General features: G+C 43.7%; 1 protein-coding gene across 1 annotated transcript in view; it reads right to left on the reverse strand.

The window, feature by feature from the left end:
- CLYBL (citramalyl-CoA lyase) overlaps nt 1-26,764 on the reverse strand; it is a 2,598,854-nt gene that overhangs the window by 325,054 nt on the left and 2,247,036 nt on the right. The window contains exon 7 of the mRNA XM_086934376.1: nt 797-890. Coding sequence (XP_086790502.1) covers nt 797-890 — 94 coding nt within the window. The remainder of the gene's footprint in view (nt 1-796; nt 891-26,764) is intronic.

Consider the following 26,764-nt stretch of genomic DNA (forward strand, 5'->3'; position numbering starts at 1 on the left):
TGAACCCTACAAAATGGAAAAGGGCTAAGACAGACTTTACCTTGCAATGTCGAAACATGTGGAATTCTTTTTTTCCTTTCATGTAAGTCCCTAGTTGATGGTGGTCCTGCACGGATTCCTTGTTGCAGTTTTTGCATTTAAAGAGGTTTGTGGGACTTGTGGGCGATGTATCTTTGAAAGTTCCTGTAGAGAGAGGACCAGCTCTAAGGCACAACTGCCAATCAAATCGATCCTACTTTAGTGCTATAGCAACTTCATGAAACATCAGGCACATGTTCTTTATCGTCCTGGAGTAATAATATATACTCTGTGGTACTCCAATTACCGACCTTGGATGGATGGAAAGCTGAGTTGCTCTAACTGGAGTTAAAATATATGGGACTATAGCTGACTGTCAGCAATGAGCGTTTAATTCACTGAACCAAATTGTATCAGCAATAAGTGTGCGTTTTGTATTTCCGCAAGAGGATTCTGAAAAGCATTTGAGCCCCAACACTGCAAACGCCCCTAAGAATGTTCTGCCAGATCTGCAGGCAGACTCTCCTAAATCCATCGAGTTACACAGGTTACTGTGTGAGCGGGATTTTGACACCTGAATGATCAAGGTGTGAATCTGAAAGATTCGGGATGTGAGAGAAATCCTTCATTTTTTTAGGACAGGGTTTCTTAGAGATCCTGCTAACATTCATGAATGACAACATGGAAGCTAAATTGTGAAACATTTTCATTGCTAATATTAAAGGCCAAGAACATTACAGAAAAACAAAGCGAAAGGTAAAATAATGTTTATGAAAACCTATGCTGGCACGGAAATCTTCAGCTCCAAAAACGACACCGTCCAGATGGAGACCAACTTGTGGGCCGACCCTTAAGGCTTCTTCACAAACATCCTTTAAAATAAAAATACAATGTGTCAGAACCAAAGAACAGCGAGTAAAATAGCTGTACTCTTTTTAAAAGAATATCTAGTGGTATAATTTTACTAAAGTGTTTACAGCACAATGTTAAAGAAACTTTAATCGTAAGTGTGTTTTAATATGTACAACGATTTATTATAGAAGGTCCGTAGAGGAAAAAACACTTTTGCAAACAAAATAAAAACAGTTCTCAGTGGCAAATAACTCACTGCTTCATGGGCACCACGGAGCAAAACTCGCTTTTCATTAATGTGTCACAAATATTCAATTTATCTGGTATCTAAATATTCACTTTACCTAGTTCAATAACAAAAAAATGCCAAATGCATTTGGTTAACCCAAAACGTCATCAAAAGCGTAATGATAGGCCTTCAATGGGCAAGTTTCTGAGAGCCTTGCAAAATGTACATTTAGAATGTCAACATATCAAACTAAAACGGTTAGGTTAAGGATTGTTTAAATTTCACATGTAGGATATGGCAAAAATGATCTGTGGAAAAATGTGTAAATATACTTATCTGGCTTGTTCACTATTAGTGTAATCACAGGAAACGGTGCGAGAAAAGAACTACAATGAGGTGAAACCTCACTAGAGTTCCATTTGATACGTACGGGAAAATTCTGGAAGTTTAAACACTATGATCTATAAGGCAGACTTTGAACATGTCGTTTTATGGCTAAGGCATATGGCACTTCAAGCCCGGCAAAGGAGATGGTGACACGGAGATAGCCTCTGGATGAGAGGCTACATACAGTCCTACGATAAAGTTACCACTGTATTATACAAAATACTGCAGAACTACACGATCCTGGAAACAAAATGTGCCCATCTTAGCTTTGTGAGCTGGTATTTACTGCAGTATGTTCCACTGGTGTGAAGCAAGGTTACAGTGTATGGCATTACACTGTTACAGCAACACTTTGGACTAAGGGATTATGGGCCTGTTGACATGGAGTAACCAGAGGGTCCTGAACATAGTGCCACGTGGACGTTCAAAATGCGCCAAATGTCAGTCTTTAGCTGTAAGACAGTATTCACAATTTCTTTCCATAGGGTAAAGTTTGTGAGACAAATATTTCACTAATAAAACATTCTCAATTGACCTGATAGGATTTCGTTATAAAAAAACAGGGATGAGATCAAGATGGCGGCACAGCCATACCAAGAGAACTGGAGTCTGCAGATGGGAAGAAGGATGGCTCTGCCCAGCCCTGGTGACTCGGAGAAGCAGCCACGGTGGCTGCACAGCGGTGAAGAGGTGGAGTATTGCAACACTGTAAGAAGCAAGGTCACCTTGAGTCTGTGCTCCCAATGAAAGGAGGCTGCTAGTGCCAAGCTCCAAGGAGAGATGCAGTGATGCTAGATAGCGGTACAGAAGGCCATCCTGGAAGCCTGCAGCGGCTGAACATCCCCTCAAGGGAAGAGCACAACTCGGAATGTTGAACGGCGGTTCAGCATCTGCAGGGGTGAGACTTGTGAAGCTAAAAACAGCACAAGAGCCCACTCCTGCCTTCAAACGCTGACCATAGTGGTACTGCAGTGGAATTTCCATGCCATTGGGGAATTAAAAATTGGCTTCTGGGGATTCCTTGTCAGTTCCTCTCAGGCTGTCTAAAATGTGTGGCATTTAATTTATGAGCTGGGCTGAGTCAAGTTGTTTGGGTTGGTGGTAGTTCTCTAGGGGAGTATGTTAAGGCAATCTCTAATATAACAACTGCCCACAACTCAAACAAGAGGACCCACAAAATAGAGCCAAATCTCCTCGCCCCCTCCCCATGACTGCACTACAACCTCCCACCTCTCTGTCCACCCTGTTTTCTCTGTCTCACCACTCCTCACCCGTCCGTCCCTTTGGCAATCAGAAAAATTTCATTTGAAAAGAGATCAATCTAGATTTCTTTGATTCCTCCTTCTCTTGCACAGAAACGCAGTGATTAGCGACAGAAAGTAATTCAGCAAGACCCTTGGTGTGTCACCCAATACTGATGGCGCAAAGCTTTTTCCTACATCTTGTGCAGCAGCTTTCTCTGCATTCTCTACAGCCCAGGCAATACAAGAATAGCATTCAGTCATCTTTCCGCCATCAAGACAATCAGCACATGCTTATCCATTATTATGCTTGCAGTTATTAATTTTGGTTCAGTCAGTCTTGACCAGTAATACATCCATAACAATATTTACTTATGCTTCATTTGCAGCAGTGAGAGCGGCTGCGTCACCAGGGGTCTGTCCAGGCTAAGTTATATTTTCCAACAAATGATCTTTGACTTCACTTAACACAGTAAGATGCAACAATTGATTCACATATCCCCAATTAGGTGTATAACATACAAATACAGTTTGTAATTCTTGCTGAAATTGCAGAAGGATTATCACAAATCTTTGAAAATGGCATTTGATATTTACTAGGTCACCAGGGGGCAAAAGGGTAGGGACAGCGACATGGCCGACAATCCAGAGTTGTTAGATGAAGAGGTCTGTTAGACATTTCAGGGGTTTCTTTCAAGCAGGCCTGGGCGGGGTTCGCGGAGCTCAAGTGACAAAATAACTCTGTGGAGTTCAGCAAGTGGCAGAGTGAGGTGTGAACTGGCGTTCGCGCGGATTTTCCTGCCACTTGGGTAGAAATTCTAACCAAGCTGCAGTTCGTGCTCGCCATTTTACCGTTGGGGACCGCGAATGGGGGAAAAAAAACGCTTCTGCGCTACGCAGAGCAGAGTATTCTGCACCCCGCGAGCTCTGCAGAGTGTGGAGTGCAGAAAACTCTGCAAACTCCTCGAACGGAGTGAAGTTAACCGCCCAGATCTACTTTTAAGCTCTCCTCCTTCATTCAACTATACACCAGAGACTATCCCGAGTCACAGTACAGCAGTGTGGTGTGTCCTACCACTCCAATGTAGAACACAAGAACAGTAAGGTGCTGAGCGAGAGGAGTGTGATGTTGTGGAGTCAGGCGCTTGTCTTGCACATGAAACATCATCACCTTGTGCTTCACTGCTTATCCCCTGCTGTTCCCTTATATGCGGCATTTACCATGCAGATACTATGTTTGCTGAAACAGAAGGATCTATTATGAGCAATTATTATCTTTGAGCAATCTTAAAACTGTACTGATCATAGGTTGGGGAAACTCAAAGCATATACCATGCCGTCGTTCTTTTCTGCTGCTAAGTGATTTCTCTGACATGATCTTGGGAAATAAATAAGGCAGAGCTGGAGGGGTACACAGCCCAACCCTATCCCTCAAGTGACTTATTTGGTATTTCAGTCTCTAATTGGGTTTCTTTAATGCCGCTGTGGAAGCAGATTCAACAATTATTAATTTTGCATTTTAATTAACACTGAAGAGTTGCTTGAACTGTGTTTAATATTACGAAAATGTTGAGTTGCCTAAACTAGGCATTGTCTTCTTTTCGAATTGGACATTTTGAAGGCGTATGAGCAGCACAGCATGTAACGTATTGTCTTTTCCCTGTTTGTGCACTGAGAAGCTTCAGATGCGGCTTCAGCTTTTCAATAAAATGTCCAAAATGTAGTTAATTCTATGGTCTTGAAAGCACTGTAATACCTTTAAATGTATTACTTACTGTTCATGTTGCTCCTGGAGAGGACCAATTTACATTTCTATACAAACTGAAGGCACTTCCTTTAGCCGAACGGAGAGGCCGTTTATATTTTCAAATGTGTTATTGTTTCTGATATAGGGCATAATACAGGGTTATTAGATAGATGTAGAGTAAAAGTCATACTGCCATGTGATGCGCTTTCTGTCCTATTATTGGGTAATTCAATTTAACATCCATTTCAGACTACAGAGACTATACAGTTTTTCTATGTAAAAGTGTATAAAACTCACCATTTTGGAGAGGAGCCATGAGAATTCCTCTGCTCTCCTGAAAGGCAGACTTTATGCCAAGCCTTTCTTTGATCACAAATTAGATAGTTTTCATGTTACTCTGTTCTGTCCAGCCTATTCACACATACGAAGAAAGTGGATAATACAATTATGTAACAATCTGGGCATAAGGGACTACCAAGTTTTCTTTAGGATCTTAAAGTCCGACATGAACTCTTTGATAGTGTTTGCTATCACAAAATTTCTGTTTTCTATGTGGTCTATACGAAGGAAATCACTTAAATGACACGCCATTTTATGTTCAACCTGTTGAGACGCGATAAATATTTTGGACCAACAAATGCTATTTTAACTTTTTAACTAACATTTTTTAAATTATTTAAAATGTTATTGTCTTAAATAATTTGTCTTCGCCCCTCTGATTGCATACGATGTATTTTAATATTACAAATGAACTGTGGAAAAGTGAAAACGTATATTGCATGTACTTTTATGGTTAAAACTAACCGAAATAAAGTTTATTGAATGAATGAGTTTTCATGTAACTGCATTTCTGTTAACTGAGCTGCCTTAGAACGAATGCTCTTTGATTTCCATTCTGTCTTGTGCTAGACTGTTAGTGTTACCGGTTCTGAGTATTACCTTTTGTCTTCTGCATTAATTATATAAATTAAACTACATCTTCATGGTTTCTACTTTGAACTTTGTCTTATAAAGGTTTCCTTGTGTAGATAGTCCTATGTTTTTCTGGGTTTAAATGTGTTTAAATCAGTCCTTTAGATGCAAAAAGTGGCAACACCCACATCTTAGACTCTTGTTTATGCTTGGAGGCTTCCTCATGAAAAGTTAGGAAGGCTGCCCATTGGTTCACAGTTGTCTTGCTTTTCAGTTCCCATAATCTGTTTAAATCTCCATGTCAAAGGTACTTTTCATCAGTTTTTGGTAGCTGTTTGCGAAATTGGCTGGAAAAACAAACTTGATAATTTCAGTGCAATTCTGCAGTTTGATTTTGTACCCTTCACAAACTGTTAGGGAACTTTCCTTATCTCGAATGCTTAAAATATCTGCCTACTCACAGACCCTGATGTTGCATGGCTCACTCTGATGTACCAGTCAAGTTGCAGCAGTAACTGAAGTTGCATTACGTTAGCATAAATAGAGCTGTCTTGCATGCCGTGTGTGGTTTAATGTACTGTTGATTTGAGACATGTGTGAATTATGGAGTTATCTTTGATTGCTTTTGGTTGCACAGGCGGTTGGAGTTGAAATTTGCATAATGTTTTACATGAAAATGAAATTATTTTGAATTGTGTTTATTACATTTTTGTGGTTTGATATGATTATTGTTTTTTAGTTAATGTATTTAAAGAAATCCAAGATCTTGAGATATAATTATTTAAGTTAGTTTTTGCCTACTGAAGGCATGCATCAGCAGGTCAAAATATTTTTTTTCTCCAGGGAGTCCTTAATGGAATAATTGTGTCTAAACTCATTTGGGTTGTGTTGTACATTTCTTTGTGCACGGAAATAGACACAGACTCGGAGATAGATTGCCCCCGGTCCAAGATTTATCTTGTGTGATTGAAACTGTTATAGTGTTTTCCCTAGTTTGTAGTGAGCTTGTTTCAGTATTCCTGTAGGCAGACAATTTTTTTGTTTTGAATTTGAAGAACTGCTGTTCAAGTCTCATTTTGAAATTGTATTGGGATTGGTTAATTGCTTGTGATGCTCAACTGAACTAGAAAAAATGGGCGCTGCTTTGAAGACATTTCAAATTCATGTTTGTAAAGGAAATAATTTTCCACCTGCAGGTTCACCTGCCCACAAAATGTTAGTACATTTCGGTTTTCATACTTGTCTATTCCTCAAACAATAGTGTAAGATTACTTTGAATGATGAACATATCCAATTTCCTTTAAATCATACTTTTAATGTGAGAAAGACCAAGTATCTAAAGAGTGCTATTTATGAGCCGAAACCAAAGTCTAGACCTGGACAGTCTTAGGCAGTGAATGAATGGGATTTGTGGCAAATGAGAAGGAGCGTAACAAAATGTTGAAGGCTCCGGTTAGAAAAGCAGAGAGTCATCGAATATATGCAAAATGGCATCTGCAAAAGAAAGCATGGACAGAGGACATGGTAGTGGGTGTGTGAATGAATCCTGCAATTTTTAAAGAAACAGATACAAAGAAAACAAAGAGTGATGACAAAACTGAAATTAAAAGCAAAGAAAAAAGGAATGAATTACTTTTTAGTGTTTCAGATGAGGAGGGTGGATTTTTAGATGATTTACTGAATTCAAAACCCCCTACATATAATGATGATTAAAGTCCGCAAGTACAGGAGGAAGAGAGGAGGCGGAGAGCTGAGTTTTGTTTTGCCAGGACCAGGAACTAGTACATCAGTGGTACTGCATCAAGAGAACCAGAAAAAAGCAATATTGTTAAGACTTAAAATCAAATTTGGAGAAATTGATAATTGTACTGTTCATGACAATAAAATACTGAACTATAGTGAAGACTAACTGAGGTAAAGAAAGGGCAAGACATGCGTGTAATGCATTTGAGAAACACGAAGAATTAGCAGATGAGCTTAAGTGGATTCGCGAAAGAATAAATTGTGCAGACATTATCAAATGGATATGGGTGATAGTAAAATACAAGAAATGGAATATGTGATCTTGAGGTTGAATGTAAATAAAATAGAATCGTAGAATGAAAAAAGACAGAGAAAAGTGTTTAACTAACGGGGAAAAATAAAAACAGAAGAGACGAGATACAGAAAAAGAAACAAGTCTGAGTGTCTGAGTGTAGGGTGGTTGCAGGTTATCCATTGAGAGAAGTACATGAAGGGGCATATGTTCACGTGCAGGGGTCAAAGTCTGATCTCGTGATGTTTACACGAATTTGCTATAGCTCAGAGAAGATCTAGACAAGTGGTATACAGGATTAGAGAGAATTTCAAAGGTTCTTTCGATTGACTTGAATATGTTGTTTGAAATTATCATTCCTAAAGATTTGTGGTTGAAGTGCAAGGCAGCCATGAATTTGCCAAATGAAGAATCTCTAAGGCTTTCTCCAAATCATGATCCATCTCCTTTTGTGGTGGATAAATTGGATATTGAACACCTGAAGACTAAAATGTTGTAAAAAGAAATAAACTGGTAAAAAAAATAAGCGAGTGACAGAAGAGCCAAAAGAATCAGCGCATGCATGCACACTATGAGAGATTAATGCAAATGTATAGACTATACAGCGGAGTTGACAGGTTTATGTACAGAGATTAGCTCCCAAAATCAGAGTGTGAGAAGCTGGCAACCAAAATCTCTTAATTAGATTTTAAAATATGATTGTTTTGATGCAAAGCAGAAGAAGATTAAGAAACAATTAATGGTGGCTCGGACAAAGTATTTCCAGAAAGGTGTCAGGAAAGGTTCACAGTTGCTGTTTAATTCTGGTTTTGTTTCAGGTGTGAATTCAGATATGTAGGGAGTTGGTGTGTACAATAATGATTTATACTTTGTACAAAATAGAACAACCTTTCCACAAGGTGTTGCTCAAGGCAAAGGTAGAGATTTTGGGCCAGATGTAGGAGCCCTAATACCGGTCGGTAATGGCCGAATTCGGCCGTTACCGACCGGTATTAGGGTTTCCAGATGTAGGGGGCCTATATTTTACCGATTCTGTAAAGTTACCGAATCGGTAAATTTACAGAATCAGTAAAATACTGAATCGGTATATTTACCGATTCGGAAAAACCGCATGTAGGTGGCACTCCTAAGAGTGCCACAGGCCCTTAAAAATCGGTATTTTACCACCCAATCCTATTGGGTGGTAAAATACTGAATTCAGGTGTGCAAGCACATCTGTGCATGCACACCTGTGCAATGTGACACACAGACATGCCCTTAGGGCATGTCTGTGTGCAACATGGCACACAAGTCCAGAATTGGGGTGCTAGAGGGTGTCAAAGTGACACCCCCTGCACCCATGCAGGATTCGGTATTTACCGATTCTGTAAATACTGAATCTGTATTTCACATTGATTCCTATGGGCTTCAAGGCACATAGGAATCAATGGGAAATACAGATTCGGTATTTACAGATTCGGTAAATACCGACTCTTACAGATTCAGTAATTTTTTACCTACATCTGCCTCCTTCCAATTTACCGACTTTTAAATACCGAATCGGTATGACTCGGTATTTAAGAGTCGGTAAATCGGATTTACCTACATCTGGCCCCCAGTCACTAAATAAAGCATGCCTAATGTTAATATTAACAACAGAAAAATACTGTGTCTTGTCATATTTGCGAGAAGCTAGGTCACTGGCATGAAGAGTGTAAATTTAATCCAGAAAGAGTGGAAAATGAGTCGCAAATGGTTCCATTAAGGGAAAGGACCATGAATCAGACAGCACAGAACCAGATGCATCAGTCAGCTTCTCCAGTAGCCACTGACCTCAATGCAGAATATGCAGAATCTAAGGCAGTTCAATGGAAACTTGCTGCTGTATTGCTTGCCGCAATGGAAATGCGGCTGCGAGGCTGTTACTGCAAATTCCATTCAAACAGTCGGTCTCTCCGCATCTTCGAACCCTGCATTGGCTCCCTGTCGCCAACCGAATAAAATTCAAAGCCCTGACACTCGCGTTCAGATCTTTGCATGGTTCCTGCCCTCTTTACCTAAGAAAACGCCTTCCTAGGTATACACAACATCGTGTACTACGGTCGAATGACCGCATCCTGCTGGCTGTACCACGAGCAAAAAAGGCACGCCTTGGTGGTCGCACCTTTTCAGCAAATGTTTCTGCGCTATGGAACTCCCTACCGCAAGCAATCCAGCAGGCCCCTTCTGAACCCTGCTTTAAGAAGCTGCTAAAAACGTGGCTCTTTTCCCAGCCTCGATAGGTCTCCCCCTCCTGCCCCTGGACCTCTGTGGTACGTTCCTACAGCGCCGGGACACCTCCTTGTGAGGTAGCTGTTCGCGCTCTATAAATCACATTATTATTATTATTATTATTTTAGCTCCAACAATGAATTATCATTTTCAGAATAAAATGCAGAATTTTAAACAGAATCCTAGTTTTCTGCAAAATCCTTCAGTAATGTGTAATAATTCTCTTCAAATTTCATAAACACTGGAAGGGACCAAGTCAAATGCAGGAACAATAATGGTGCCTGAGGGTGGAGGAGGATTGAATGGTAGGTGCCGTCCTAGAGAAAGATCAAATTGGTCTACATATCGATGGTGATGTGAATGGCCTCCCAGTATCCACAGTTTGACCAATGGAGGTTCCCAACCTACCCAGCTTGGGGAACAAAGTCCAAGATACAAGAACATCAAACAGATAGATCACTAATTAGGTGTCAGCAAATATCCCTGTAAATATTTGACCTTTAGAAAATGATCACCAGTTCATAATTTGTGACACAAGCCAAGTTAATGATATAACATACACTGGGTAACTGTTTGCACACCGGATGGTTTAGTAAATCACACACAGGCTAAAGATTTAGATTTCAAGTTAAAATTACAACAGTCACGAGTTAGGTTGTACCCTGTTCTCACAAAAGAGGGCTTGCCTCCTTATTTAAGATAGAAAGTAAAATAAGAGGTTTTGTGATTTTTACAGTTACAGATATTTCCTTAATAAACCTGCAGAACCAGTGCAGATAAAAGTGAAACCAAATGCAGTATTTCCTCATACATCTCAGTACAAGCTTACCACTGAAGCAGTGGAGGGTATGGCCCCTTTCATTGAGAAAATGGTTGCGCAGGGGATTTTAAAAGAAGTGCTTGGAAAGCCTTTGCAGCTCTCGGATCACGGTAATTAAAAATAAAAAGAGCGGAAAGTGGAAAATACTACAAGGCCACATTGTATAATATTGTAGTTTAATGTTGTTGTGCCTTGCTATTATACATTTGTGCCAAGCTTTTTTATCCATTCCTCTTCATGATGATAGCCAGAATCTCTTTGCATTTATATTTTTAATAGAGTCATGGTCCAGTGTCGAATTTCACAGGGCTATACAGAGAGTCCATCTGTCTTCCCCCAAATTCTGAAGAAAGTCGTAGAGAGTCTGCACCTGCCCTGTAATTCAGTGCTTCTGCAGTACACTGAAATTATGATAGTTGCATCAAAAACAAGAGAGCCCTGTTAACTTGATATGATTACACTGCTGAATCATGTTGCAGAGAAAGGCCAAAAAGTGTTTCCAGAAGTTATTTACTTGGGTCATAAAATTGAGAAAAGAGTGAGAAAGGTGTCCACAGAACGCATTACTGCTATTCTGAAAATGAAACTAACAACGACACAGAGAGAAGTGGGGATGTTGTTGGGAATGGTTGACTACTGTTGTTAGTGGATTCCAAACGTTCAAATCAGTGCTTAATTTGTGTCAGTGGTTTCCGGTGCTCAGCACCTGACTTTTTTGTCAAGGCTGGGGCTAAGGCTATGGATTTCACTCGTGAGGCAGGGGTTGTGAATGTGATTTTTCGGGGGTGTATGCACAGGGCTGGGCAGCTGTGCTTTTCCCATGTCGTCTCAGCGACTCGGCCGCTCATTCTCACCCATTCGTTCACGCGTGCACTCGTGGCTGGATGTAGACCAGTTTCGGGATTTCACTGGGAATGGGGAAGGCTGGCGCGCTCTCTAGGAGCCGTCTTTGTTTCTGCAGTTGATGTCCCTTCCCCCTCCCTCAAAACGGGTTGGAGAGCTTCTTGAAGAAATGGGGATTGGGGGTGGCTGGAGTCTTCATGTCTGTAGCCTGTCGCGTGGGCTGCCCTTCAGCAGCTCCCTATTGGTTGCTGAAGGTCTGGGGTCTGACAGGGTGGGTGTTTGTGTTTTCTCCATTCGTCATCAGATGCTGAGGGAGGTAAATTGTGCAGGTTTTGCGTTCTTCGCATTTGCAGCCCCCTGGGGTGCCATTTTTGAATGAGAGCCAGATTTGTGGCTAGTCAGCCCCTTGTCCCGAAGTTGCTCAATGGTATGCTTCTGGCAGTGTGGTTCTCTAGTTTGGCATGTTGTCTCTCCACTGGGTTTCCTGTGGCTGGGGTGGATTCATTATTTCACGCAGGCTGCGTCTCGAGGGAGAGGTGAGTCATGGAAGTTCTTCGTTTCCCCCATTCCATGCAGTGCACCGGAGCCTGAGGACAAAGTCCCTCATCAGGTGGCTTTGGACTGGTGGGGGAGGCCTTTATCTGAGACCTATGTGGCTGCAGGGTGCTGGAGACTGAAGTATGGCAGTTGCTGCTTGTTTGATTTTGGAGAGGCAGCATTTATTTGGGGAATTTCTCTTTGAACTGGATTATCACTGATTGTGTTTGTATTGAAGGCTGCTTGCTTTTACGGGAGCAGCAAGGCAGAGAGAGCTGGGTTGGAGTCCTGCGCTGTCATCGGGACTCCCATTTCCAGTAGTTGGTATAGGCCGGTGGTTGTGGGTGGAGGTCACCAGCGCTGGTTTTTGGGGTCTGGGGCAGAGTGAGAGAGAGGGGTGTAGGGAGTGAGGAGGAGAGTGACTGGAGGTCGGACACAGGGGGAGCGAGCAGGTGTGGAATAGAACCTGCAGGGATAGAGTGGGGAGACAGGGAACATTTGGTGATGGCTGACGTGGGTGTTGGCTCCGCATTCGGCAGCACTGGTGGTGAGCTTTTGAGGGAGGCTTTGAGCCTCGATACTTATTGTTTTACAAACTAAGCACTGCTTCAAATAGTTATGTTGAGATGCTTGAATGCCATGATTTATATTACATCTTAGGGATTGTCTGTCTCTGTTCTAGAGGGCTGGAAACCTATCCAACTAGGAGAAAGGACAGTCTAACTCTTGTCAAACTCTTGAGGTAATTGATTCCTAGGTTCTGTTTGCCGATTTCTTTGAATGAATGAATGAAAATTGGACTTGTAGAGCACAAACTTAGCCCAAGGGCATCAAGGCGCTGTAAGCGGAGCATAAGGGTGTAGACAGAAAAACATGCTTATACAGAGGACTGTGAAAAAAGCCAGGTCTTAAGGCTTTACGAAAAAGAGAAGGAGACGCCTGGCTCAAGAGTTCTTCTGGGAGGGAGTTCCACAGCTTAGAAACAACAGTGGAAAAAGCTCTACCTCCCCATTTGACCTTCTTAAATCTCTGTACAGTTAGCAGATTCGTATCTGCTGACCAGAGCCGCATGCTAGGAGCGTAGCGATGGACAATAGCCTTAATCGCCTCAGGGCTTGAGCTGTAATAGGCCTCGGGAGTCATCAGCAACCAATGCAGCAACTTGATGGAGGCTATGACTGCATGAAATTTTGGTAACTTCGTCACCAGCCTAGTTGCAGCATTCTGCACCATCTGCAGACGTCGCACTAGACCCTTGTTAATGCCCAGATAAAGGGCATTACAATAGTCCAATCTGGGCGTTACCAGAGCAATGACGGCCTGATTACATGCTTCAAAGGAGAGAAAACAGGAGATTTTTCTGAGGATCCTAATGATCCCAATGCAGTTGGAGATTGTCCTGCTAACCTGAAGGCTTAGTGACACTGAATTGTCCATGAGAACCCCAAGGTTTTCCCATGGGCAACCAGGCAAGGACAGACACCAAGCGCATCCGGCCACCAGTCGCTGGACCAGATCTCCTGTTTACTCCCAAAAATCAAAACCTCCGTCTTCTCACCGTTTAATTTCAGAAAACTTTCCACCATCCAAGAGGAAACTGCCTGCATGCAGTTCCTAAAATTAAGGGCCGAATCGCTTATACTATGCATAATAGACACCATTATTTGGGTGTTGTCTGCATAGGACAGCACCTCCAACCCAAAGGATCTCACATCCTTAGCAAGAGGAGCGACATAGATAAAAGAGTTGGGCTCAGGGAGGAGCCCTGAGGCACACCGCACAACAAGGGATTGGGGGCTGAGTAGAACAGACCAAGCCTCACCGTCTGTGCCCACTCACTGAGAAAGGAGGCAAGAAGCCCCAAGCCCGAGCCCTCGATACCTATCTCTCTATGGCAATCAATCAGCCTGTGACGAGACAGGTTATCAAAGGCTGCGGTGAGGTCAAGTAGAACAAGGAGAGTGGCATGCTCTGCGTCCACTTGAGTCCGAATATTGTTAAAGACAGCCGTCAGTGCTGTTTCCGTACTATGGTGGCTTCTAAACCCTTGTTTAGAACCATCAAGTAGGTGGTGATCCTTTAGGTAGGCGCTAAGATGAAAGTTCAAGTGAGTTTCCAGGATCTTAGCTGGAAAAGGGAGCAAAGAGATAATTCTTCAGTTCATCAGGATCCAGAGAAGGTTTCTTTAAAAGTGGCTTCACTACAGCCGTCTTCCACTGAGTGGGATATTGCCCCTCTAAGATGGCAACATTCAGGACATCGGTAAGAGGGAATGATGACTTCACCGCCAATTGTTAGCACCTTGAGGGGACAGGGATCCAGTGGGGAGCCCGATTTGGCCCGTTCTAGAAGCTGATAAGTCACCTCAGGGGACATGCAAGGAAAAGTAAGAAGACTGGGAGACACCTCCGTGAATGAGGCCACATTGAGATGGGGAGAGGGTCGAGCAGACGACCCCACAATGGAATTGGATACTTCAAGAAGAGAATAAATGTCTGAGATCTTTGTATGAAAAAATGTAGATATGCTATCACAATGCTCCTGGGAGGGTTCTGAGGGGTCAGTGACGTGGGGAGAGGTGAGAGAGGTTATTACCTTAAAAAGATCCCTTGAAGATTTCATAGATTCAGTGGTCTTAGAAAAGTATAGTCTCTTCTCCTCCATTATTGTATTGTATTGTATTGTAATTGCATTTATATAGAGCTTACTACCCCTGACGAGGCGTCGAAGCGCTTTTCCGGAGAGTAGCACGCTACTCCAGGACCCATTGAGTATTAGTGTTGAATTAGTATAGTGAAACATGCAAGTACATTTTAAGTGGTGGATAGGTTAGTCAGTTAATTGGATTTAGAATGATAGCAGAAGGACAGAGGAGGAGAAAGGTTTGTATTTATATAGCACTTGTTGAAGCACGCTATTCAGGAAGCCTACAAAGGATTAGTGGTGAATTAATATGGTGAAATATGAAGTAATTTCAGTGGTGGATATTAGTCAGTTACTTGGAGAGAGAAGGATAGCGGAGGGATAAAAGGGGAAGAAAGATTTGCATTCATATAGCACTTGTTAGCCCAGATGGGTGTTGAAGCACTTTTCTGGCGAGTAGCACCACACTCTGGAACCCCTAAAGGATTAGTGTTGAAAATTAGTATAGTAAAGAAATATGAAGTAATTTCAGTAGTGGATATGTTATTCAGTTATTTGGGTAGTATATTAGTATAGTTTAATATGGAATTTGAGAAGTGAACATGGTAGTCCGTTAATTTTGATTGAAAAGGATAGTGGAGGGATAAAAGAGTTAAGAATTCTTTTGTTTAGGTCTTAGCAGTAGGAGGAGGCTTTTGGATGAGTATAAAGGAGTTTTGGAGGGGAGGACTCAGAGGGAAGAGTTTATAAAGGTTTGTTTTAGGGGATCTGTATAGTAAAAGAGGTTTCAGATGATGCAAGGATGGGTTTATAGAGTAGGAGAGAGTCTAGAAAGGGTTATTTTGGCAATCACAGTAGTGGCATGGGGTTTGGGATAAATGAGAGAGTGGATGTAGAGTATATATTGATAGATGTATAGGATGAGAGATAGGGTAGTGCATTGGAAGGAGTAGTAGAAGAAGTTTGAGATGAGTCAGAAGGTTGGGCTAGAAGATATATTGAGCGAAGTATAGGCTGAGAAATAGGGTAGTGCATTGGAAATGCTAAATTAGAAAAAAGTGATAAATATATAGATCCATAATTACATTGAAAGTATATAGATACATAAAGGAGGTAAGTATATGTAGATTACAGATATTGATAGAGGCACAGGTTGAGAAATAGGGTAGTGCATTGGATATGCTTTTCCAGGAGAAAAGTAACAGACACACACACACAGATCCAATTACATGGAAGGTAAATAGATGCACAATGGAAGTATGTACATGTAGACCAAAGATGATTTTTTTTTTCTCTCAACAACATAATTATTTTACATGTTTATACAAAGTAATACACAAAGATTGGTACATATCTGTAGTGAAAAAAATGGTTGTATACAGAGGGATATGCTGTAAATTTCGGTTTGCGTATGGTGCTTATGTGGGGAAGAGCCAAATCTTGAGTAGTTTTCTGAAGATGAAAAGACTACGCGACGCAGCCTGGTAATTGTAATGACGGTGATTCTGCTTTTAATTACATTTTAACTGAGTATTCTTAAAAGTACTGTTCTTTTACTTACTGCGCATTTGCACTCTGCCCACGCTCCTGGTGGTAGCTCTACCCCAGGCACCCCCGTCCGTCACGGAAAGTGCCGGTTGAACGGAGGGTGCCGAGGGGGGCTAGAGCGGATTCACACTTCCGGGCAGTTGGCATTTCTGGCGAGCAGCACTCTAATCGCTCGCCGCCCCTTTTTGTTTAAAGTCCTGGCGTAGAGCTGACGCGAGTCAGATGAAAGAGACTACGCAGCTCGGCCAGGTCTAGGATAATTATAATGACTGTGATTCTGCTTTTTAGAATCAAACTTTTTATTATGCATGGAGCAACTTTATTAAATGCTTATATCTAAAACACTATTGAACAGATTTACGCCAGATGAAAAATGCAGATATAATGCAAGTTCCCACTTATCTATTAGATAATATCAGCGTACCACCCACACATCTAACTGCAACCTCTATCATTCTACTTCCTGTTAGTGTCTATCTACATTTGTTACTCTCCTTTTCTATGGCAGAACTTTGGCATCAACATTTTTTCAAATTGTCAGCCAAGTTAATAATATAAGGACTTTCTCAAGAAGGATTGTGATTACCCTTGAATTTTCCTCTCTTCACCTTTTTTTTATGGATAAGATGTAATGCACCCCTACCGCCAATACAAGACCACTGAACATCATGTCACTATACATAAATGGCCACACTACCTACATCAAAAGAGAGTAAACCTATTTATACCTAGATCCCAAATTACCAAGTACTGGCTTGTCCACTACAAGAAACACATCCCACTGCCAAAGAATCTGAAAAACTTAAATACGATTGGTAGGGGAGAGCTGTATACTCTTCTATTTTATCCCTCTCAGATAATGAATCCTATAGGGGCCATAGAAGAAGGGAAAGTGGTGTTACTATCCTCTTCCACAACAATATCCCTATCTAACTGCTAAAAATGTGGTAAAAACAGCCAGAAGATTTGTCTTTGCCAAATTCAAGTTACAGGAGAACACACTGCTGGTGGGATCAATCTATGGTCTCAGTGGTTGCGCCACTAATGTCTTTGCTCCGTTGAACAGGTTTCAGATCACATCCTGCATTTCCAAAGATGTCATTGGAGAAGACAGGAATCTAGCTCTGGGAAACCTTTCCTATAATGAAGTCGAGACAGATAAATACTATAAGATCATACCCTAACAGACTTGTGGAGGCTGACACATTCCTAATTGAGAAATGACACTTCCATGTAATCATTAAAAGGTCTTCATCTCATATGTTCATGGAGCAAGCATAAGAAATTACTGCTTTGAATGTGTTACAGCACCTGTCACACTGCTATATCATAGAAGGAGGTATAACTGATTAATCACCCTTTCTGCTACAACATGACAATACTTTAAAGCACACAAATACCCGGCGGTGTCTTGGCGTAGCCCCTGTCACAAAGGCCCAAAAGCCCTACTAATAATTAATAAGCCTGAAGGATAAAAGTTCAGTCATGGATTTAATGTGCAGAGGGAGAGCGTTCCACAATTTGGAAGCATTCAGCCCATAGCTTCTCACGCCCCATGAGAAGCCGTTGAATTTAGGGACAACAAATTATTTGGCCACAACAGAGAGCAGTTGCCTATTAGGACAGTACCATTAAAAACTATCTTTCAAATATTCTGGGCCTATCATGAAGTGCTTTGTAGGTAACATACAAGGCATTAAAAGCTGATTCTCTGTTTGATAGGTAGCCAATGAAGCTTTCACATGAGTATCTTAAAGATTAAAATTTAGGAATCACTTGTGTGAGAAGTTGGACTGATATATGATGTTTCCATTTCTGGAACCACCTTGTATCAGTCCAAACAGTCCCTTATGGTGTCTGGTTGTAAGTCAACCTTATAGACAAGCTATCCTAATGGTAGCATGGACTAAGCAGCCTTAAAGGCTTAACTCAAGAGGTCGTGTTAAGCGAGCTGTTTTACCAATCACAATCCTGTAATAACAAATGAAAGGACACCACACAAGTTATATATTATAAAAATATATGTATTTATTACTAGAATAATCCTCTGTACTCTTTATGAGTGCAGAGGCACAAGCGTTTAAACAAAAGCACAGTTAAACATATGAAAGTTGCACAATTATGGATGAGGCCCAGGGGCCACGCAAACCATATATTAAAAAAGTGGTATAAGAGATACCAATCGAACAGTGGTTAGGCCTAGGGCCTAGGGAATTGCTGCGAGCAGTCGGGACTAGCAATGCTGAAGTCGGGAAAAGCCCGCGGGATTCGGGTGCAGCGCTTAAAGCACACACATGCACCAATGCAATGTCAATGGAGCGTAAAAGTTATAAAGTTATAGTTAAAGGAGACTTCCGCTTAACCTAGCAAGATGAAACTTTAGACACATACACTAGAGGTGTGTACCAGTGTAGAAACACCGGCGTTGCTGAGTTACCTCACCCACAGGAAGAGGGTGCACAGGGGCGAAGTAGTGTCGGGTTTTGTCACGCTGGTTGATGGTGCTTGGAGCTGAAGATGCTGCAGGCGTCGAGACGAGAAGTGTCCGGTGTGATCCAAGGGTGGATCGAAGTTAAAGATGATCTGAAAGCAGAGGGGACAGAGTCTGGGTCACTCAGCAGTGACCAGGGTGGAACCAGGACGGAACCAGGCAATGTTGGGCGCTTTCAGGTCGCTGTCGGGAAGCTTCTCTCCGCTGCCAAGTGGCCTCTGGGGCACCGAGGATGTCCAGGAGTGGATCACGAGCTGTCCCACGAAGGCTCTCGCTGTCCGCGGTGTCGGCTTCCGGATTGGAGCAAACAACCCTTGGCAAGCGCAACCCACGCAGGACTCGAAGATGGCTTAGTACTCGGACCAGGAGGGTCAGAGCGGGTGCTCCTTTTCAGAGGAGCGAGTGCAAGTCTGGAGCAACCAGATTCACAAGTTAGATTTCAAGGTTTGTCGGCACAGGGGCCACAAGCCAACGGGCAAGTGACCGGGCCAACGCGTTGAGCCAAAAGATGCAGAAGGGCCCCACGCAGCACTCGGTGAGTGTGGAGGGGTGAGCTTCGGTGCAAGAGAGGCTCAGGGCTGGGGCTTCTCAAACCCCAATGCACAGCTTCGAGGGTCACTCGTGGGCTGCACGGTCAGCATCTCGTGGTCTTTCCAAGATGGTGGGCCCCACGCTTCCGGTCGCCTCCACGGGTCTTAGCTCTGCAGGGACTGTGGATCGGGCTGTTGGAAGGCAGGCATGCTTGGTCTTGTCGAACTCTGTCGCTCGAGTTCCGGCGGGAACTGCAACAAAGCAAATGTCGAGGTGCTGGATGGTGCCTGTTTGCATAGGGTGGTCACTCCTTGACCACAAGGGAGATTCTTCAGTCTTCTACGTCGAGTAGGATGTCGAAGGGTCCAGAGTTTCGTTTCATAAGTTTCAGTCAGGATAATCTGAGTGCGTTGGCACTGCTCCCATTCTTATACCAATCTAGGGGGCTGGATTACCTGCTAGGTCCCCTCCTATGGGTGGGACCCAGGAAGGGGGTGGTTACACCCCTTTCCCTTTGTCCAGGGTCGCGCTGGGACTGGGGCTGGTGTGCCCCAGAACCGGTTTGACTGGATTATGCAAGGGGAAGCCTTGTGCTCCCCAGGCACTGTCTGGTTTCTTTCAAACCTCCCTGTGAAGGACTCGGTTTTTCTAAGACCCAGCGGTGCCAGGGAACAACACCTGAAACATTCGTGGGTTACCTGTTCCGGCGTACAAATTACAGAGACACGGGACACTTTCTTCGACGTCAAAGATCGAGGTTTATTTACTGCAGGGAACACAGAAGTCACAAGAAGTACAACGCATGTAGGTTCTAGGAGACTGCTTCAAATTGCATCTGTGGATCGCTCCTTTTATACAGTTTTTCGTCATAAAACAACATGGCAAACAAAAGGTTACAACCTAGTTCCCATAGTAAATTTCATAGGGGGTCGCTTTCATGTATTCAAGGTCCCGGAACATAATTACAGTAGCATCACCGGTTCCCAACTGTAAAACTACATCTTCCCACCATTAGTGCATTCCATTCCGGCTGTAAACGAGTTAAGGAAGAGTCAGAAACAGGTGCAAAGGAAGACAAAGATAGTCAACAGATTGAAAAGAGTGTAAAGAGGTGATATCGGAAACACGATTGCAGGGATCAAAGGAGACGCGCCTAATGAATGCACAGCTGCAACAATAGACCAGCACGGCAAGATGAGCCTCGAGCGGGGCCATCTGCCTTGCAGTGTCATCCCCCTCGTCATAAAGACACCCTAAAAGGAACGCGTGTCTTCCGCAAGGGTTTGGGAAACCCAGGGTCACGAAGCGGACAGTGTCCGTTTGCTGGCTACTTGAGGGCAAGAAACAAAATGGATGCCGTATCAAAAATGGAACCCGTGGGTTCAGATGAAGAAACCCATGAAACAGACCAACGGTTTAGGTTAGCATAGCGAAAACGCGTACACCCACTAAACTCGTCATTTGCGGTTCATAGATACCAAACTTGACCATATTCGAGCGAGTCGAAAACACCACTGACAATTGTCACGGAACCTCAGACGCTCCTTTTGCCCTCATGTAGGCAAGCACTAGTCGATATCAGAATCGATCTCGATAATCATCAGACCATCCAGATGTTGCTGCAACATTATTCTATCCATCAGTGCTTCCTTGGTAACAGGTGGCCGTCTTATACACGTTGTGGCGCAGAGGCCACATAAGGCAGGACCACACTGTACACAAAGACAACACGTGAACAGAAATGCTACAACAACCCCAATGATCATCAGAATTTTCCAACCCCACGTCGACATCAGGTCCCAAAACCACCCTAGTAGCGTCCAATCACCTACGTCCACGTGTATGGACTCGGAGATCTTATGCAACTTCGAGATGGCTCGATAGACAGTTGGAGCGTTATCAGGAATGAAAATACAGCAACTCGAATGGATCACCTTACATACTATACCTCTATCTGCAAGGACAACGTCTAAAACCATACGGTTTTGTAACGTCATAAGCCTGTCAGCCTGAAGCTCTGCTGTGATGTTACCAAGGGCACTTGCAGTGATATTAGCGGTCGATTCCACCACTCGAGTCAACTCTCTCAGATTCCTACTATTGATCATAGGTCCCCAAAACGGCAAGAAACCCTCAAAGAAGTCTCCTGCTTCTTGACCGGCAGTGTCCTCTTCGCTAATCACGCCTCTCACAACTCTGGTCTTGTGATAATCCGACCCAACACTAAAGGTCGGCGGCAACAGATTCGCAATATAACCGGTGCCTGAAAAGTCACGAGGCAACCATGTATATGCGCGGTCGTAACAAACAAAGTATGTACCCTTGGCAGCCAGAAGAACAGGGGAAGAGGCCATTGGTAAAACATACGTTTCAGTACAGGCACTCCTCCCGAGCTGAGCTCGCGGACTTCGGCCAAGACCTTTCAGACAGAAATTACCGAGATGGGGTACAATCCAGATCGGAGACGAGCTCTTAAGCTGCCGATCACCCACTGACATGCTATACTCAGCCTCACTCAGATCTCTGTATGCTCGCACCTCTTCCTCTGGGATAAGCGATGCGTCGAAGATATCTCTATCTAAATCGGCAATCGCTCTTGCCAAAGGCTTGTGGTACGGGCCAGGACCATGATCTGCAGTGCGTGGCTCTCGATGGGGTTAGGAATCTAGTGCGCTACGAAACATAGTTTGGAATGCTCGAGCTGAACCCTGGGAACTGTAAGGAAGGACCAAGTACGGAATTCCCCTATCAGTGGTATGTGGCATTAAACCACACACCCAACAGTTGGTAGTATTCATCACCAACTGATGTTGATGAAGAAGCTGAACAAAGGAGTTGTTCATGAATTCCGCACGTCTAACCTGCTCGTGTTGAGGTAAAAGGTGAAAAGAATGAGGAGAAACAGTGGAAGTAGGTTTGGGTTCAGAGGAAAGGGTAGGTGAAGCAGAAGGCAATAACGATTGTATTCCATAATATACTCCACCCACCAATAACATAGAAACAGTTAGGAACAGTAGGAACACCTGAAACAGAAAGAATTTGGTACGTATGACCCTATGCAATACTGATCTTTGCGCAAGAGTCTTCTCCACTTCCGACAACTTTGAGAATGCCATCCTCTAAAACCGTCCGCAACGTTCTTGACGCACTTCGTTCTGTGTAGCAATTGTCAATCCCCAGGAGTTCCTAGGAATCGACGGCCTCCGACCTAGTGTCAGAAACCTACTAAACAGAAGGAAGTACCCGCGCGGCCCTACGGTCAAACCGATTGTAAGGTTCTTTTAATCAAATAATATATACAAAATCTCCTAGCTGTGGAAAAACGCACATGTGGAAAAGAACTCAGAAATTAATAAGAACTACAATTGTTCAAAAATGTTCAAGATGATAATGGGGGGGTAACGTGAATTTCAAAAAAGGGAAAAGCAAAAATAATTTATTAGTCTCTGGTATTGGAACGAAGAAAGTATCTGCTTCTTCCAGGACGAGTCTGTTCTTCAAATAATTGTTCAGATTGTGGAACAGAGTCCTGTCGGTCAGACAATAGTTCAGATCTTGAATTCTCCAATGGCAAGGGTTCAACAAAGTTATCTGATTGCACTGAAGTATCTCCCACAGGCTGAGCGTCACTGAACGGCACAAAGTTCACCGGAGTTTCTGTCTCTGATGCGGCGATGCCAGTCCTCACCCACGAGTCCGCTGGTAAAGGTATTGGTACCTTCTTTGTATGGGTGGCATGCACCCAGTTTTTGCGGCCCTCCAAACGAACTGCAGTTCTTGTGGCGAGTAGCACCTGGAAGGGTCCCACAAACCTCGGCTCCAGGTTTCGTTTCCGGCCAAAATTTCTTGTCACCACCCAGTCTCCCAGTTGGAGCCGGTGGCCAGGACCCTCCGTCTGTGCCGGCAGTGCTTCAAAGACCTGTTGATGAATTAACCTCAGTTTAGCAGTCAGATCATGAAGATAATCGATTAACATTGGGTATTCAAGACTTTCGAAAGACCTGGGTCTAGGAACCCCCCAAATATTTGCAGGACGGCCGAACACAATCTCATATGGGCTGAGCTCTACTCGAGAGTGCACAGTCGCCATAGTCGACAAAAGAGCCAGAGGCAAAGCATCAGGCCACGACAAACCAGTCGTAGCCTGAATCTTTGCGAGTTTTAATTTTATAGTACCATTGTACCCTTCAACCAAACCTGCTGACGGGGGATGATTGGCGCTGTGGAATTTTTGTGTAATTCCAAGGCCCTTACACACACTCTTCATCACACTCCCCACAAACTCACTTCCGTTATCAGACCATACAATCCGTGGCATTCCATACCGAGGAAAGTATTCCTTCAGTAGGACTTTCGCTGTAGACAGGGCAGTATTGTCTTTGAGAGGATAGGCTTTGATCCATCGGGAGAATGCGCAAACCACAACTAAAACGTACTTCAGGTTATTACATCGCTCCATATGGATGAAGTCCAGTTGGATTACCTCAAAGGGACATGTAGGCGGAGCAAAATGGCCAGGGGGTGTAGGAGTGCCCTTGCCAGAATTGTACATCATACATACCATGCAATTCTTAACCAATAATAGCGATACCATCATTCTTCCACACAGGGGACAATAACTTACAGATACCTTTCGCGCTAATATGTGACAAGCCGTGCGTCATAGTCACAACAGCTAGCACATATGCATCCGGCAACATCCATCTTCGATTCTCCGACAGATCAATCCAACATCCATTCGCATCCAACTTTCCTGTGCTCTCCTTCCACTTAGTCTTTTCAGCTTCAGTGGCCTCATTCTGAATCACTTTCACACTTTCAACAGTATCCTCACACAACCAGTTTCTGCAGGCCACCTTACCGAACTCGTCACATACATTCTAGTTGCAAGATTTCTAGCAGTCTCCTTAGCAATCTCATCAGCAAACGCATTACCATGACCAACATCATCCGTCACCTTACGATGGGCACTACATTTAATAATCGCCACCTGCTTGGGCAATGTGAGTGCATCTAAAAGATCGTTCACGAGCTGTCCGTGTTGGATCTTCGTGCCATGCGATGTCATAAAGCCTCTTTCTCGCCACAATCGACCAAAGCTATGAGCAACGCCAAAAGCATATTGACTATCGGTAAACACATTCACTCGCTTTCCCTTTGACAAAATACACGCTCTCGTCAATGCAATTAACTCTGCCGCTTGCGCAGAATTCTGATTCAATCTCGCAGTTTCCACAACCGTACTCAACGTTACCACAGCATACGCAGTCGTCGCATCACCATTCGGCAACTTAAAACACGAGCCGTCCACATACAAAGTACCATCGGGATCTTCCAATGGAGTGTTTTTTTAGGTCAACACGACCCTTCGTTTCCTCCTCAGTTCGTAAATAACAATCATGTGGTGGTACGTCGTCTGATTCCATATTGGTTGGCAACAAAGTCGCCGGGTTTAGGACATTGCAGCGCTTTATTTGAATGTGACTTGCCAAAAGCGTCAACTCGTAACCGGACAACCTTGCGCTCGTCAAGTGTTGGGTTTTCGTACGATTCAAGAGAGTGTCAACTGCATGTGGAACCATCACTGTGAGCATATTATCCATGACCAATCCTGCAGATTGTCGGATGGACACCGCAGCTGCCGCTGTCGCTCTTAAACAACTCGGCAAGGCTCTAGCTACTGGGTCCAGTGTTGAGGAAAAATACGCACATGGACGCTGCTTACCACCAAATTGCTGCGTCAAAACACTCAACGCACAACCTTCCCTCTCGTGAACGTATAGCGTAAACGGCTTGCTGTAGTCAGGAGTACCTAACACAGGGGCCGAACACAACGCATCACGCAATCCAGAAAAACTCTTCTGACATTCTTCCGTCCATGGCAAAGGAGATGGAACATCCTTGCACGTGAAGGCTACCAATAGTTTCGCTAGCAATGAAAAATTTGGAATCCATTGCCTGCAGTATGACGTGATGGCACGCACATCTCTCTGAGTTGTTGGCACAGTCATTCGAGCGATCGCTGCAATTCTCTCTGGGGTCAACCTTCTTCCCTCCTTTGACAATAAGTGACCTAGATAGGTTACTTCTTGGCAACAATATTGCAGTTTAGAAGGTGACACCTTATGATGTAAGTCACAGAGATGCTGTAACAGAGACACCGTAGCAGTCTTGCAAATCTCTCGTGTGTCCGCAGCCACCAATAAGTCATCAACATATTGGATCAAGGCCGCACCAGCCGGTAACACAAACGCGTCAAGTTGACTCTTCAAGGCTTGGCTGTATATCGATGGACTCTCACAGTAGCCCTAAGGAGCTCATTTAAACCTAAAGCTGCGACCACCTAACGAGAAACCAAATAGGTCCCTGCTTTCCTCAGCAATCGGAATGCTAAAGAAAGCATTCTTCAGATCGATCACTGAGAACCAAGAAGCAGATACTGGAATCAGAGTCAGTAAAGCCGTAATGTCAGGCACCACAGTGAACTGAGGAATCACAATTTTGTTCACCTCCCGTAAGTCAATAACAAAACGATAAACAGGAGGCTTAGATGGATCAGTGCATTTCAGAATAGGTAACACAGGACTATTACACACGTTTTCCCGAGTCTCCTCGATAACATCCTTCTCAATCAGATCATAGATGATTGCTAACAACGCTCGCTCACCATCCAGAGAGATACGATACTGGGGAATACATGGTAATCGCACATTCGATTTCAATTGAACAACATAAGGGGAGATGTCAAGCAGGCCCACGTCATTGGGACCTGTTGTTAATGTTAATGTTAACAATTTGTTGAAGCGCAAACAGCTGCCCCAGCAACGGAGCGTCCCGGCGCTGAACCTAAACAGTACCTGAGGGGAAGGGGAAAGTCACAGAAGATTTTAGATGATGGAGAAAAGGTGGGTTTTTAGTTCCTTTCGAAAGGTAGTCAGGTTGGTCAGGGTACGGATGTGCAGAGGTAGGGAGTTCCAAAGTTTTGCCCCTAAAACCTTGAAAGTGCGGCCGCCCATTCTGCAGAGCTTGGTTCGAGGAACCGTCACCAGGTGCTGACCCAGCGAGCGTAGAGTACGCTGGGGGGTGTAGGGTACTAGAAGCGGACGCAGGAGTTTAGGGCCGTCTGACTTAAGAATTTTGAATGCTGTGGTGAGAGTTTTGAATTGAATGCGGGATTCAATTGGCAGCCAGTGTAATTTCCTGATGGTGGCTCTGGCAGAGCATCTGCGCGGAATGCCAACCACAGCCCTGGTGGCCGAGTTCTGAATTCGTTGCAGGTGAGCTAGTTCTGTTTTATTCGCCCCTAAGAACAGGACGTTGGCATAGTCCAGCCGCGCAAGGATAATTGATTGAATGATGAGTTGGCGGGTTCTGGAGTTGAAGAAACCAAGTATTGGACTGAGACTTCTTAATAAGCCCACACACGTAGCTGCTAATTTTTTTGTGTGGGATTGGTAGTTGAGTGAGGAGTCTAGCCAAACGCCAAGGTTCTTCACCACATTTTTTGGTACGGGAGTGGGGCCAAGCAGAGAAGGCCACCAATGATCGCTCCAGTGACCGGGATTTTTGCCGAGGAGGAGTACCTCAGTTTTCCCAGCGTTCAGTTGAAGGCAGTTGCGTGTCATCCACTGCGCAACTGCCGCTAAGCCATCCCTGAATTTAGTAGCCGAGGTAGATGGA

Source organism: Lissotriton vulgaris, chromosome 8 (assembly GCF_964263255.1).
Source record: "Lissotriton vulgaris chromosome 8, aLisVul1.2, whole genome shotgun sequence".
Classification (NCBI taxonomy): domain Eukaryota; kingdom Metazoa; phylum Chordata; class Amphibia; order Caudata; family Salamandridae; genus Lissotriton; species Lissotriton vulgaris.